General features: G+C 40.4%; 1 protein-coding gene across 8 annotated transcripts in view; it reads right to left on the bottom strand.

Annotated features, from left to right (window-relative positions):
* Positions 1-599: 599 nt before the first annotated feature.
* Positions 600-17,316, bottom strand: part of veph1 (ventricular zone expressed PH domain-containing 1) — an 88,515-nt gene continuing 71,798 nt past the window's right edge. For 6 of the 8 annotated variants that reach the window (XM_083552320.1, XM_083552326.1, XM_083552324.1 and 3 more), the window contains 3 exons: positions 16,587-16,704; positions 7,190-7,326; positions 600-2,296 (listed from right to left, as the gene is read on the bottom strand). In XM_083552320.1, coding sequence (XP_083408446.1) covers positions 2,060-2,296; positions 7,190-7,326; positions 16,587-16,704 — 492 coding nt within the window. In that variant the 3' untranslated portion in view covers positions 600-2,059. Of the gene's footprint in view, positions 2,337-7,189; positions 7,327-16,586; positions 16,705-17,316 lie in introns of all 8 variants that reach the window. The other 2 variants (XM_083552323.1, XM_083552327.1) reach the window with 2 other exon arrangements.

Here is a 17,316-nt window from a genome sequence, read left to right as displayed (position 1 = left end):
CCATAAGTATTGGGACACCCGTATGCGGTTCTTCCCGCAAACTGCTACCAAAAACTTGGAGGCACACAATTGTATCGAATGTCATTGGAGGTGGTAGAATAACATTTTCCCCTTCACTTGAAAAAGCCAGCTCCTTGAAGATATACTTTACATGGGTTGGAGTGGAAGATCGTCTTCTATAGAGCTCTGACCTCAAACCTATTTAACACTATTGGGCCTCCTCACCTCACCTTACCTCACCTCACCTTACCTCACCTCACCTTACCTCACCTCACCTTACCTGCACCAGTACCTGACTTTACTAACACCCTTGTGGCTGAATGAAATCTCACACAAATCTCCAATAAAGCATCTTACCAGAAGAGTGGAGGTTATTATAACAGCAAAGTGACTCAGTGTCGAATGGGATGTTCATAAAGCATGTAAATCTTATGGCCAGGTGTCCGCATACCTTTGACCTCACCGTGTATGCAGTATTATACACATACACACTTTATACATATGCGTGATCCTTGATGGTGTTTATAAATTTGACTTGCCAGACAGAGAAAGCGTTAATCCATCATGGCTGCAGGAACCTGAGTGTAGAGATGAGAGTTTTGGACCAAGATCTAAAGAAACACCTCAGAGTTACCAGTGTTACTCTGCACACCTTATAGTTTTTTTTTTTTTTTTTTAGTATTTATATTCTTCTTGACACCAGCTTCAGCCGGTTCCGTCTTCAGATTGTCAGTATGTGCTATCTCAGACCAGACAGAGTGCTGTGGTTTAGATGAATTTATCCGTACAGGCACATTTATATGTTTCAGCTTCCACGTTTCGGCAAATTTTGATTATTTTGGTCTGAACTGAATTACTTTATACATCCAATGACGCAAAACACAACTACACTATAAAGCGTATATGACCAAATCCAAAAGTATTGGGTCACCATGAAAATGACAAGCAAAATGAAGTCCATATACTGATACCCTTCGTAATAAATATTACATTACGGGCACAATGTGAAAATATATAAAGACAATGGCTAAGACCACTGTAAGAATTTACATAGTTTGTGCTCCTAAAATATTACTTTTTAATAAGAAAAATGTCTTCTACTCCCATGAATGCCTGACAGTCTGTCAATAAGTTTGCCTGGTGTTTTAGCATTAACATGATACGACTCTGAACATTCAACCATCTAAGAAAGAACCTCAAATCATCCCCGAGAACATCCAGTGTCTTGAGAGTGCGATTAATAAAGAGATACGGACACAGAGACGGAGAGGGAGACGTCGTGTTCTCTGTGACAGGATCAAGCTGGATTTAAAGATCATTGAAAGCTCGGAGGGAGCGTGCTGTGACACAATGTACTGCCCCAGCTGCTAAATGAGACACCCGGCGGTGAGAGGATTAGCATACTGTAATTCATAAATCTAGACTCAGGATCCTAAGTCCTGATGGACATTCTCAAAAATGAGTTCTTCCCTTCAAATATGTTTCCATGTCTACTAGCTACAAACACACAAACAATACACCTGGAAATCATGTTGAAGCTCTGTATGCTGATCCACGCTAGCGGCTAATATTGATATAATATGCAGACCCAACACAAGTGGTCAGACGTTCAGTTTATCAACCGTCTGATGGGTAGGAATTAAAACCACAGCGTCTTTTACCTCAAAAGGCATCTTTCTGCCTCACGATAATTTTGGTTTGAGGTACACAGCCAGATTTTTTATCATCTTCAATATATACATTGAAGGATACAAGGTTGCCAGTTTTGCAGGATTTACAGGAAACCTCATCTCACCAGTGTCAACCAGTACTAATAGTTCTTAATAGAGCTCTTGATGCTCACTTCTGCTCCCCCTACAGGTACGTCGTAGATTCTCGGTTCACTCCTGCTCCCCCTACAGTTACATCGTAGATTCTCGGTTCACTCCTGCTCCCCCTACAGGTACATCGTAGATTCTTGGTTCACTCCTGCTCCCCCTACAGGTACATCGTAGATTCTCGGTTCACTCCTGCTCCCCCTACAGGTACGTCGTAGACTCTCGGTTCACTCCTGCTCCCCCTACAGGTACGTCGTAGATTCTCGGTTCTCGCGCTCTTTGGCTTGCGCTACAGCCACGTTGATGCACTGTAGCCATTCCTCCGCATTCCTCTCGTCCTCTGCTTTCAGCACGTATGTCTTGTTGTCCACAAAGATCTCGAAAGCCCGAGGCAGGCTGCGGTCGCGCCGCTTTCTCGCCACCACCTTCACGCTCTGCACTTTGCTTAGCTCTATGGTGTTGCTGTCCAGCTCATCCTTCTGGGTCGGGGAACAGAGGAACCAAATGGGATTAAATAACCTAGAGATGGAATTTTACCAAACTTCAAAGTCAATTGCAATAAAGCAGATTGGAAATGAAAATAATGTGTGTTAGACAGTTGGTGGACCACATTAATGATGTAGAGACAGTATAGTGTTTCAGGACTTGTGAGGGCAATGGAAAGACCTCATCGTGTCCAACATAAATAACTCAAAAAAAGTTTGTGGACACCCAACCATAAGATTGGTCTGTTCTTCTTATTGAACATCCCATTCTACATTTAGCCCCCGTTTTCTCTTATAATAACCACCACTCTTCTGGAGAGATGTTCTACTAGATTTTGGAGTGTTCTTGTGGAGATTCATTCAGCGACAAGGGTGTTAGGAAAGACAGGTACTGATGTAGGTGAGGTGAAGAGCCTAGGGTGTGATGAGTGTTCACATTTATCCCAAAGGTGTTCAGTAGGGTTGATTTCAGAGAGCTGGAGATGTTCCACTTCAACCCATGTAAACCATAGCTTCATGAAGATAGGTTTCGGTCTCCTAGTCCTGGCATCCAAAGCCATTCTACACAATTCTGTACCTGTAACTTTGTAGTTACAGTTTGGGGAAGAATCACATTGGAAAAGTCAGGTGTCCCAAATGTTTTGCTCATATCGTGTATTTGTGAATTGCATTTTACATAAAATAACTCAAATTAAATCTTTGTTGAACTAAACAGTAATCAAGAAATTATTGAGAGATAAAGGGGAAAGGGGCGGGGCTTCCACTGTGCAAGCTGATTGGCTTATAAGTTATTTGAGAAAAAAAGTCTGGTGCGAATTTTCAATAACCCACATCAGCAGAGCTTCCATGTAAAAAACATCTAAAACCTGATGGCTCCGTATTAACACAGATTACATTCGTGAACAAAATCCAACTATTTTAATATTATTTCAATGTGTTCAGTAATAGTCTGGGGTTTTTTCAGCCTTCAAGCCATTGGATCCCAGTATCTATCTCCAGTGATAGAACATGTTCAGCCAAAGATAATATTCATATTATTTTTCTGAGTTACTGAGGTTTGGATCGAACCCATTCAATTTAACTAACCAGTCAAAGAGTCAAATAACTACAACAAATTAAGGATAAATATATATAATATAGATTATGGTGAATTGTCATAAAAAAATTAAATAAATAAAAATCCTAGACTCACTGACACTCTACTTTAAGAACTTCTGATCCCTATAAATATATAAAGATATGCATCTGGTGATGTTTTGTAGGTCTTGAAACACTGTTCTCTCCCTCTTTGCTTTCACACACTGTGGGATCTGTTCTGTGTTACCTTGTGTCCTTAACAACACTAAGTGTACACACTGTTCCTCAAAGGAACTTCCACAAGAGAAGATTGGTGTGAGAGGCAGAGCACATGAAGGGCAAATATTGCAAACCACTACAGGCTAGAATCCAATTCCCAGAGTTTACGATCCAACGTCTGGTGAAAACTTTGGATCTTAGAACCATGGGAATTGAGACTGGGAAGCGGTTTGTGGGTTTGGGATAGTTTTGGTTTGCTTTGTTGAAAACTGTCAACTGTTGCTTTTGTTCACAGTCTCACAAATCGATGCAGGACAGAGATTTTTCAAATGCACAGTCAAGGGATTGTGGCATTTCATCAACACTATGAGTAACAAGAGTTTAACATCATGGTCTAACGTATACTATTCATTATTCGGACAAACGTTTGTGGACCCCTGATCGTAAGATTGGTATGTGCTTTTTGAGGTCAGAGCTCTACAGCAGGCCCCTTTAAGATCTTTCATACTCTACAACAGAAGTGGACAAAGTACACAAACCATGTAATTGAGTTCCAATAGATCCAATCAGTAAAATGTGACTCCAGTAAAAGTAAAAGTTTCACTTGAGTAAAAGTATAAAAGTTTTGTGAAAAGACTCGAATGTGACTCTCAGCACACTGATCTATTAATTGAATGATATTAATGACTCAAACACTGATTGATTTCTATTACAATCATCATGAACACAAAACCTTCCTTTTAACTACTTAAAAAAAAATCACGTGAATAATCCCACGTGTGTTGTGGCGAGTTCGAGTCTGGAGTTTCTTCATCATTTATTCCTCTCTAAATGTTCTGCTTGATGTTGAACTGATGCTCAACGGTATGTTGGTGATCAGTAGATTCACCAAGCGCCGATCAGAACATGTGTAAAACAGAGCATGCGCTCGACCCTGATTGGTGACTTGGACAGTTATGTTTTCATCCACAATAAATAAAAAAGAAACGACTGATTTCACAAAATGTAGTTGAGTAAAGATATTTGACTTTAAACAGAAATACTTCAGTGAAGTACAGATACATGAGAAAGACAGTAAAGAATGATGTCGCATTACTGGTGTACAAACACATATAAAGCATATCTTCATGGAGCTGGCTGGAACAGGTTTTGGTCTCCTAGTTCACGTGAAGAAAAAATTTCATGCTACTTATATAATAGACATCTTATATAATTGTGGTAACACTTTGGGGAAGAACCACATTCGGGTGTAAAAGTCAGGTGTCCCAATACTTTTGGTATATAAATCACAAGATTTTACTTCCTCACCATTCATTTTGCGAATTCTTACCCAGTAAGAGTGTGTTATTGAAATATAACTTCAAATGGCCAGATCACAACGTAGAGCAAATTTTTGCATATTCATTTAGAGTCTAAAAAAATCCGAATTACAAATCAAGTTACATGGAAACAAAGTGAACAAGGTTCAATCAGAACAGAAAAGAAAACATAACTTATTTATTATAGAAGGACGTGTTTAGTCTAAAAACATTGAGGGTGTAAAATAAAGTATAACGGAGTGACTAGTGATTGGTTAATGGGAATGATGCTAAGCAATGATTGGTTATTGGAAATATCAGGACAGTGGTGGTGATCTGCGTGGACTCGTCTGTGTTTTGGATTGTTCTCTGGATTACTGTTTTGGCCGTGTCGCTTTTTTTTCCCCCCACCGCCTGGTTAATTTTGTGTTTTTGGCACTTCAGCTGGCGTTTTGTAATCGTTCATAAACCACACTGATACTCAACACTCTCCAGAGTCCTGTCCATTACACGCTGCGCTTTGTCAAACGGCAAAGCCTGTCGAGCTGAACTCAAATAAAATTATAGAAAAAGATCGGGATTGGAGAACGAAACATCGGCTTTTGCCTGTAAACATTGTAAATGTTAACAAAGCGTGTAATTGTAAACCGCAAAGTCAACTTGTATGCAGAACAGGGCTTGTAAGTTTCCTTTTTTGTCTAAATTACTTCCCTAGTAGCTTATCATTTATATAGTTTTTCTGTTGTGGATAAATAAAACCGGCTAGCTCGATATTGTAGCCCAAACAGAATAAAAAACGAGACAATTTGTTTTCCATTTAAACGTGTGCTGAATACATTTCCCCAATTTCCTCCATAATGCTGACTTTTGGTTGATTTGGCATTTTGTCTACACTCATAACAAACTGACCTCAATCGCTTTTTGTTGTCCCTTTGTTTTCCCGGCATGCTTTTCATTAGTAAACCTTAATTTTGTGCCTTTTGCTCCGAGCTGGAGTTTTACCCCCACCGCCGTTGGCTTGCAGCTCAGCTGTTAAATCAAAACGCATTGTTAAATCATAGTGCAGCCTTCCCTAGTTTTCCTGTTTTTCATTTTCTCCCCATTTTCGAGCTACCCCGAACGCTGATTTCCATCTTTCCGCATGAAAAACTATGAGTCATGCATTATAGCAATCGTGCTTTGGATCTAAGAGTACCCCAGGGGCTAATACCGCATCCTGTATTATTACATTCGGGGCTTAATAAATGCTCTAGTACGTTAGAGCTTATTGAGTGTTGGGAGTTCGCATCAGTTGGACTTGGTTTTTCATCGTGATTTAGTTTTAAGAAGCTGGAGAAACAAAAACACACCATGTCATGAGAGTGGTGTGGGAGGTGACAGTAGTAATGGTACACATTTGACTGGGAAATGCTACAGATGAGCACATTTGGACATCTGTCTATAACTCACTCTTGATGCAGGTCATGATGCCTCGGTCACATGTCTTACCTCCATCCGCTACCTTCTTAAAGGGGCTCCGGCCGCTAACACATAATACATTACCGCTAAATTCAAACCTCCCAAGCGAGCAAAATGAACAAAACTCAACACAGTGGATTCACGTTTATTATTATACTGTATTTAGAAAATACCAGTTTTATGGTCGTATCATTTTATTTTGTTGAATTTATCCGCCACACCTTAAAGGCCGGTCCGTGAAAATATTGTCTGACATTAAGCTGGTTCCGTGGCGCAAAAAAGTTTGGGGACCGCTGTTCATTTCCTGAATAATAATTCGCTGTTTAGAATCTTAAAATCTTAATATTTTGCCATTTTGGACTTGACCTATATAGTATATGGCGAAAGTATTGGGACGCCTGACTATTCCACCCATATGTGGTTGTTTTTCCAATTGTTACTACAAAGTTGGAAATACACTGTTGACTTCTTTAGATGTGGTAGCATGAAATGTAACCTTCACTTGAACTAGGAGACCCAAACCTGGATATGGTTGGGATATGCTTGGGTTGAGTGGAAGGTTTACTGCTATAGAGATCTGACCTCAACCCTGCTAAACACCTTTGAACCTCACCTACATCAGTACGTGATTTTACTACGGCCCTTGTGGATGAAGGGGCACAAATATCCACAAGACCACTCCAAAATCGGATGGAACATCTTCCCAGAACAGTGGAGTTGGATGTTCAGAAAGCAATCTTATTGTCAGGTGTCCACCAACTTTGTAACTTTAAACAGTTTTAATGATGATGAATACTCCTGGTACTTTTGGACCCCTAGTGTAGGAGACACTTACAGATTTCCCTTTCCTGAAGAGGAGCTGGTTACCGGCCAGAGTGAAGTAGCGTGTTTTCCAGCGTTTGATAAACTTCCAGCGCACCTGTTTCTCCTTCAGCATGCCCTCGATGAGCGGCTGGCCGTCTTGATTCACCTCTGAAAAGATACGATTTCATCTTTTTACTATTTCACAAAAACACGATTCTGTACTTTATTCGGAAACGATTTCTTCAAATGCATTGATGTTAATAAATCACTGTTTTGTATTAAAAAAACATTTAATATCCTTCTTTTGTAAAGAACTTGTTTAAGTTCCCATTGTGTTCCCATTGTCCCCAAGTGACCATTACACAGACTTTCAGTGGAACTGAGGTGAAGTCTGAAAAAAAGGCCTATGCCAATGAAATGCTCAGAAATTAGAGCCCAAATATGGAATATAAAAATAACCCCAAGAAATCCTTGTACACAAAAATGTAATACATACTGTAAACAGCAGATGGGCCATATTTCATTCTGCAGCCAATTGCAGCAGTGCTGTGGGATTTGGAAATATCTAAACCACATAAAAGAGGCGCAGGTTTGTGGATCTCGTTATAATATAAAAATTGCCCTCTTCCCAAAGATAAAGGTCCAGCTTAAGTATTGACGTTTTGACACACCGTTGCGGAGATCCAGCGCAAATACCAGAAGGCGCTTGACACTTCGAAAAGATGACTTCCAGGACACATTCCAGAAGAACGCTGGGGGGCTGTATTGCTGTGCAAGGGGACTATTTTGAAGGCGACGGTGTTTAAGCGTAGATAAATATAGTACTTTCTTGTAAGCAGAGCGAGTCTCAAAACGCTTTAATACCGCCTCTTATATGTTTGCATTTGAACCCCTGATTTGACACATCAGCCAACACTTGAAGTGGTAGCTCAGTGCTTAATGGTCTGGGTTACTGATCGGAAGGTTGGGGGTTCAACCCCTGGTATCGCCAAGCTGCCACTTTTGGGGCCCTTGAGCAAGGCCTTTAACTCTCTATGCTCTAGGGGGTGCTGTATTATCTCTGACCCCAGCTTCCTAAAAACAATGCAAAGGAAGAATTTATCTCTAAAGCTACTTGATGACAAATGTAAGGCGCGTTTAAAGAACCTGCCTTTATCCAATACAACGTCAGAATAAAATCTCTAATAGCAGTTTTTATATTTGTAGTTTCACAAACCTTTAAAATAAAAATACATTAAAATCTAAAACCCTGAACACACAAATGTGGCGCGGATCAGAACACGGTCGCTTTGGAGGAAAATAGTAAACTCTGATACAAATCTGTGTCTGAATGTTACTAAGACAGGACACACTCTGCCCACTGTCTCCTCTGTGTGTTTGCTCGCTCTGTGTTACCCGAGCAGCAAGCCGACAAAGCGTGCCGCCAAGTGCCCTCATTGGCCAATTCCCGTAAAACAGGAAGCGAAGTTACAGCTCTTCCAGGACGGCACAAAGCACCCCATTGTCTGCATCAGGGTTTTTTTTTGCAGCAATGAGGAGAGCAGATGAGAATCTGACGCTCTCTTTGATATCCCTGTTTACGATTAAGTAAGAATAATCTATGATGGTTACCAAACGCTGAGACGCTGCACTGCCAGAAACCTCCTCCTCATCGTCCTCGGCTTTTCGGCACAGAACATTCAAACATTATTTAATCTTGTGCCACTGTGCTGCAGGCAAGCAGCCCTGAATTCTTCTTAATATAGATCCTAAAAAGGGAAAGGTATCACTGATGTCATAATCGGGACCAAACCGGGGCTGTTTTTGATACAGACGTTATTCATTAGTTCAGTTCACACAACTAGTAAGTAGGAATCCAAATAGCAAAAAAGAAAGTATACTTTTCTTCTTTAATTCTGTCTATGTTTATTCCAGTCAATTTGGATTTGACTATTGCTTGGTTGGCAGCTACACTTGGTCTCTGTGGACAGGCCAGACACCTCCCCGGCTACAGCCTCAGACGAATAAATGTTGCATAGTGAGCTAATTTTGTGGCCACATCAACTCATGTCCTACGCGTCGCCTCTTCATGGACAGTCGTCTGGCACAATGTGTTTGAATGCGCAGTCAGCATAATCAGTACTGACTAGAACCTCAGAATATTCACTGCTCTCACCAGAGAGAGAATAGATATTAGAGGGATTTGTGCTTCACAATGAATTCAGAACTTTTTTGGCTCGCTGATGGACAAGCAGAAAATCAGACAGCTGCCTGAATAAGACAAGGTTCGAAAAAGTGTTTGGCTGCATGTGGATACGCTGAAACAATGATGCCAAGCCGCCAGCAATGAAATCCCCCAAACCACAATTTTACTATAGTTTTATACAACAGTGCTGTTGAATTTTCAATTCTGATTGGTCAGGAGTGGATTTCTAACAGGAGCATACATGAATGCATTCTAACCATTCTAACACGTGATTGTTTCTATAGTAACAGCTCATTCCCAGGGTTGTGTACACCAAATGCTCTACATCCACCTTGCAGAATGAAAAAAATGGCGCAGCTATAGAATAAGTGATGTAATGAACATCATTGACATTCTAGAACATATATATATATATATATATAGCTATATATAGCTATGATTTCTAGACTAGTTTTGTAACACGCCAAGAGATGGCAGCACAAGGCTCGCAGTCACAGGGAGCACAGACCTTCATAAGTCAGCGTGCCAAAAGACATCGAGCAACTGGTACTGTTCTGACCACGTGAGCACGGAACTTCTCACCGGAAACAACGTGATCTCACTTCCGCACTCACCCTACTTGCCAGATTTGGCTCCTGCGGACTTTGCCCTTTTCCCGAAGATGAAGATCCAGCTCAAAGGTCGCCTAAACAGAGGCCAGTAGTAGGTCATTTACCACTTTAACCAGCACCGTTTCCATGCTGGCCTGAAACAGCTAGAACAACATAACACTTGTGTTTGATTCTCTCATTTCAGACTGCTTTCTGGACCTGTTAAGGCTGAAACTATAATTAAAGTTTCTCTTGGCATAGTCTGAGAAAGGGGAGCTTGTCTGGACAGCAAACACAACCCCCCCATATCAAGAATGAAGACTAATGAACTGTGTACATCACAGGACACGCGTTACCTCCCTAGATATGCTGCAATTATAAACCCGGGTTGATATTCTGGATATGTGGAGGTCCATCATTGTATGTACGATTAATGGAGATTCTCCAGAAATCCCAGATTCTGCTTTACGGCTGATCGTCTGCAGGGAAAACTCTGACATTCACATTCTGTTCCAACAACCCCCTGCTGAGAATATCCTCTATTTGACTCTTTGGGTTGTGTTTAGCAGGACAGGAGCTCCACTTTTTCCAGCTACACATCACTGATTTCAACCACATTTACGAAACCGTAACAAACAGCACACAGGCTGTATATGGGGATATACAGGATATGGATTTGTAATGAGTGTAAGGTAAACATTATACTGTCTATTGTTGATGTATAATGAAAAAAGCCTTATATTATGTTCGTACATAAAATACATAAAAATACGATTATTATCATAGAGATCTCATTACACATCTGGATCAGTACTGGATCAGGCACATTCCTGTAAACTACCAAGCACACTAAATCCTCCATCACAGAACACACACTGCCTGAGGGCCAGAGGCTCAGCTACAGAGAACAGTTGAAGTATAAACCAATATTATCTGGGTTAACATTTATGGAAGGAGTCTCCAGTGAAAAATATGTGAAGGTTAAGCTGTTACCTTTGTGTCATTTGGAAAAAATTATTGTCCAGAGGGATATATATATATATATATATATATTTACATATACACACACACACACACACACACACACACACACACACACACACACACACACACACACACACACATATCTATATATCTATATATTGTTTTTAATGAGTTATAATCACACTCTTGATATCACCCAAATGAGGATGGGTTCCCCTTTTGAGTCTGGTTTCTTCCTCATACCACCATCATCATCATCATCATCATCATCATCATCATCCTCATCAGGGATAAACACACATCATTCCCTTTAGTTCTTAAGAGAGAGAGAGAGAGAGAGAGAGAGAGAGAGAGAGAGAGAGAGAGAGAGAGAGAGAGAGGATAAAGAGTGCCTGGTGAGAAAATAAATTTTTACAACTACTATAACATAAGTGAGAACAGGAAATTGTTTCTCAGATATTCAGTTCAATCTGATTCAGACTCTAATCGGAGGCCAGTAGCAGGTCATTTACCGCTTCAACCAGCACCAACTGCACTATGAATGGAGTCCAAATCCTGGCTGATACTTTTAGATGTTATTCATGTCCATGTATAAACAAAACTACAATACTTTATTTTGGAGATGAAGGGAGGATTGATATTGGTTTATAGTTGGATAGAAGCTGAAGTTAGGGGTTTTTTTTATTAGTAGTTTGATTGAAAGATTAGGTACATAAGCAGTCCTAAGGAATAAATGATTCCACAACATCAAATATGCGTTATGACCACCTGCTTAACCTGTTGGTCCCCTTTTTACTGCTAAAACAGTCGTGACCCGTCGATCATCAACAGCATGAACTTCTTTAGCAGTTTGAGCTACAGGAGCTCGTCTGTTGGATCGGACCAAACGGACCAGCCTTCGCTCCTCACGTGCGTCAATAAGCCTTGGACGCACGTGACCCTGTCACCGGTTCACCACTGTTCCTTCCTTGGAGCACTTTTGATAGATACTGACCACTGCAGAACAGCAACATCCCACAAGAGCTTCAGTTTTGGAGATGCTCTGACCCAGACGTCTAGACGTCACAATTTGTCCAAATCAGCCAAATACTTACGCCTATTTTTCCTGCTTCTAACATCAATTTTAAATCAATTGTATCCACCCAATAACAGGAGATAATCAGTGTTATTCACTTCATCTGTAAGTAGAAAAAAATTATGTATAATGTGTAATATTGCAAAAAATAACAGAAATAAAACATATTATGGGAAACGGGTTCCTATAAATGGGCGATGTGGAGTGTTTAATTTTTCTACATTCAACATTGAGTACATTTTTAGACAGTAAAGAACTTTCTAACATAAAAAATAACCCTACCCAGCTGTCATATTCTGCACTAATAACAAAATCTATTTCACACGTATTGTCCAAGGGTTAAATTCTCATGATCCTATGGAGGATTTGTGTCTGTGCTCGCCAGGTCTCTGCACTATAAACCTTTTAAACAGGCATGACAAATACGAATGAAAAAACGAAAGCGAACTCTCTGGCTTGTGATTTCCCCACTTTCTTACTACAAAATTAGTTTTGTCTTTTATATCCTAATGAATAAAAGATGCTGAAGCAAGACCGAGGGAGACCCAGAACTGTTACTCCGAGACACATGTATGGTATGTGAGCCTCAAAACAAGGCCACGTGTGTAATAAGTCACGTCTGAAGGCCCGCTCACACAGGGGTTCGATCGCGTGCACCGAGACGCCACCAAGACTGGATTCGTGACATGTTCGAAATTCCTAAGATTTGGTATCACATGACGGACTGTGTGTGGTGCCGTTAGAGGACACTAATCAAGACCCGGGTGATGTGATGAAGCACACAATAACGAAGAAAATATTTCACGATTGCACTATGGCAAAAGTATGTGGACACTTTTACTACAAGATTGACACATGCTTCTTTTTGAACACCCACGCTGACTCTGAATTTGCTGTTCCTCCACTCCTTTGGAAAGATGTTCCACTAGATTTTCTGGAGATTTGAGTGAGAGCCACAAGCGTGTAAGGAAACTCAGGTACTGATGTAGGTGAGGTGAGGAGGCCTGGGGTGCAGTCAGCATTCACATTCCTCACAATTAGTTCAAGGCAAAATTTCATGCTCCCGCATGAGTATCCCGTCTGATACTTTGTGGTAACAGTTTGGGAAATAATCATATATTGCTGGAAAATGCAGGTGTCCCAAAGGTTTTGACCAAATAGCATCTATATGAGTGATAAACTGTTGGTCCTTTAACATTATTGTTCTCACTCTTGAGGCTCAGAAGGAAAAAAAAAAAGGTCAGAAGGCGAGAAAATGCTAAATGTACAGCTGAAACTGGAGACTCCTTTTGTAAGTAAGTAAATAAATAAATAGATAGATAAATAAATAAACAAACGTCTCCTTTAGAGAAAACGTTACCTTCTCAATGATCTGTTGCCATGTCCATGTGTCCAGTTGCTATAGAAACAATGTCTTTATATCAGCATTTGACAGACACCTTTCTCCAGGGTGATTTATCTTATTCATACAACTAAGCATCAGTGGGTTTAGGGGCCTTGTTCAGGGGCCCAGGAATTGCAGTTTGGTGTGGCTAGGATTTAAACTCATAACCTTTGGATCCAAAGTCCAATGCTTTAACCACTAAGCTACAACCAACAAACCATAACATAAACCTCTGACTTTTAACTCTATACTTTCTGCCCAATCAGAGGCCAGAACGCGTAATAAATGTGGTCTAACGTGTTGTGAGAGTGTCACAAGGCAGGACGCTACCTGAGCCGTCACGCTGCCAAGGCAAGCAGTCCGAGTACATTACACACTCCCTATTAAAACCTCAGTCCCTACACTCCCCCCAATCCCCCCCCCCCACACACACACACCAAAGCAGCGATGCTTGTTTAATGGGTAACTGTAGTTTATATAGTCTATATAGATTACCACAAAGCACAAAGTAGCAGACGATTTTCACTTAAACTAGGAGATGTTCCATGAAAGCAGCTCCATGAAGATATACTTCACATGGGTTGGAGTAGTGGAAGATCTCTGGCCTCTGCTGGCCTTCATTAGCATGAGTCCAAATCTGCACAAAATCCCGTTTCCAGAAGAGAGGAGGATCTTAGAGGCGACTAAATGTATAATGGGATGTTCGGAAAGCACATTCCAAACTCATGGTCAGGTGTCCACAATCTTTTGTCTGTATAGTGTAAGTATTTGCATGAACTAGCACTGTGTCATTGGTGAGTCAATGCACAAACACACCAAATGGATAAAGTCAAGTGTCCCAATACTTTTGACCTGACCGTGTACTGATACCAAGACTATATTTTGAGACTAGTTTTTGGATGTGCTGCACACACAGTCCTGCTCTTTGGCCAAATTTCTGCAGGATTTTCCATGTACAGATTTTGGAGAAATAGGAAGTGACAGTGTGACAGCGTGACATGACGACGTGATGACGTGATGACGTGAACGCGACTCATAGTGTCAATGGAAAGCTTTACGTCCAAACATTACACTCTGGGCTTGTTTTTATTTCACCGTGTTTCTGATGTAACCTCACACACAGCAGGTCAAGAGCAAGATCATGTCAATATTCCTGTTCATAGTCCGACATTTTTCTTCTACAGTCTAAATTCAGCTGGAACAGATTCCAACTAGTAGCATTTAACAAATTAGGAGCTTGTCATTACACATGATGTGATACACAATATATCATTTTATATCAAGAGGATTATGACAGACGTCTCATGACCTCATGGGGCTCCAACCAGAAAAAATTTTAACACAACAAAATATAACTTCATACACTCAGGTCCTGAAAATATAACATGAAATCAGAGCGAAAAGAGGTCATGACAATCCACAATACAAATGTAAAAGACTTCTTTCCCTCACTCTGTTCCCTCTCTGATACTGACACTAAAACATCAACACTCATCCGATATGCTTTTCTTTATAAACTGCTGATCTGCTCTCGGTTTTGAGTCTGATGATTGTAATGGGGATTGGATCAGCGCCGTTTCAACCACAACTTATTATCAAAATATACACATTAAATAAGTCAAATAAGAAAGAAAGAAAGAAAGAAAGAAAGAAAGAAAGAAAGAAAGAAAGAAAGAAAGAAAGAACAAAGTGGAGAGACAGAATCAAGAAAGAAAGAAAGAAAGAAAGAAAGAAAGAAAGAAAGAAAAAAAAGAAAGAAAGAAAGAAAGAAAGAAAGAAAGAAAGAAAGAAAGAAAGAAAGAAAGAAAGAAAGAAATCACTAAATGGTGGGGGTGATGTGGTACTCTGGACATACAGTGCATTGTGGGTAATTTGTCCACTGAAACCAAACAAGGAGAAAATGGAGAACTTGGACAAAATCCAGGACCAACACTGGTTCCTCAGCTTTATGGTTCCTCAGCTTTATGGTTCCTCAGCTTTATGGTTCCTCAGTGTTATGGTTCCTCAGTGGAATGGAGAATGCCTCAGCCAGGCCCTGGATCAGCGTGAGGGAAATCACTCTTTACATGGCTGTGTGAAAGTAAACACTGAGGCAGAGGAGGAGAAACATGAAGATACTGCTGACCTGGGATCTGCACAGAGGTATATGTGAACACCTGGCCAGATGATAGGTCATGACTCGGAGGTGTAAGGTGACGATGTGTGTGTGTGTGTGTGTGTGTGTGTGTGTGTGTGCAGAATAAAGTGACACAACACTTTACTACAACTTTGCTACAACACTCTTCTTCGTATTTATCTTCATCTTCATCATCACGATTATCTTCATCTTCTTTCTCATCATTTTTCTCCTTCTACTCCTCTTTACAACATCATAATCATTTTCTCCTCTCTTTCATCACCTTCTCTCTCATTATCTTCCCCCTTTTCCCTTTTTCATTCATCTGCAATTTCATTTTCCTTTCATTCTTTCTACTCTTCTTACTTTTTCTCCTTCATCATCAGGTCATGATCATCTTACTCTTTTCCTCTCTTTTATTATCTACCTCCTTCCCCTCCTTTCCCCTTCTAAACTCATCTAATGTTTTTCCTTTTGCTCCCTTTTCATCAACATCTTCTTCTTCTTCTCTTTCATCATCTTTCAACATTTTTTTTTATACATTTTACCTTCTTGTTTTTTTTACTATGCTTCCTCCTTCTTCTTTTCCATACCCTCATCATCTTCATCATCATCATTAAAAGAAAGAAAGAAGAAAAGAAAGAAATAAATTAATATTGAAAAAAAAAAAAATAAGTAAAGAACACAAGTAAGAAAGAAAGAAATATTAAGAAAGAAAGAAAGAAAGAAAGAAAGAAAGAAAGAAAGAAAGGAAGAAAGAAAGAAAGAAAGTTCCTGCAGTAAAACATTGACTGGTGTACAGTACGTTAGTGAAATACACACACACACACACACACACACACACACACACACACACACACACACACACACACACACACACACACACACACACACCTGATATTGTTCTGTAAGAGAGAAATCAATGATGTGCTGAAGTCAGCATATTCGGAACCCTACTGAAAGCACTGCACTGGAGACTCCATCCAGAAACATTTTTTTTCCAGAAAACATCACTGTTTCCAAAGTGGAGCATCTGCCGAACCAGTTCCTGTGACTGAACTGTCACCATAGAAACGCTTACAGATTGGAAGTACCTGTGGCTTTCTCCGGGTTGTTGCACATGAAGCACAGCCACGCTCGCTGATCCACACTGTAGCCAAACAGGTCAAAGAAACGAACCTCCTCCAGATGAATCTGCAGACTGTCCACGTCCTGCAACAGAGGATGTGAGTGTGAGTGTGTAAGTGTGTGAGTGTGTGTGTGTGTGGAACAATATGAAATGGGTCTTCAAGAAAGATGAGGGTTTTCACCTGTCAGCTCATTTCCATTCCATTCATTTTCATTCTCGCTTTAAATTGTGCTTTTAACCAGATTGTTTAACAAGATTTCGGAAGGTGAGAAGATGCCTGAGTAATGGAGAAGGAGTGTGCTGGTACTGATCTTTAAGAATAAGAATAATGTAGATGTGCAGACCTGCAGTAACTACAGGGGAATTAAGTTGATCAGTCACACCATGAAGTTATAGGAAAGAGTAGTGGAAGCCAGGCTGAGAGAAGAGGTGACCATCTGTGAGCAACAGTATGGTTTCATGCCGAGGAAGAGCACCACAGATGCCTTATTTGCTTTGAGAATGTTGATGGAGAAGTATAGAGAAGGACAGAAGGAGCTGCATTGTGTGTTTGTGGATTTAGAGAAAGCGTACGACAGGTTGGAGAGAGGAGTTTTGGTATTGTATGAGGAAGTCTGGTGTGTCAGAGAAGTATGTGAGGGTGGTGCAGGACATGTATGAGGACAGTGTGACAGCAGTGAAGTGTGCAGTATAAA

This window comes from Silurus aristotelis (assembly GCF_946808225.1).
Source record: "Silurus aristotelis genome assembly, chromosome: 10".
NCBI classification, from domain to species: domain Eukaryota; kingdom Metazoa; phylum Chordata; class Actinopteri; order Siluriformes; family Siluridae; genus Silurus; species Silurus aristotelis.
Note: the sequence above shows the minus strand (reverse complement) of the source record. Positions and strands in the feature narration are given on the sequence as shown.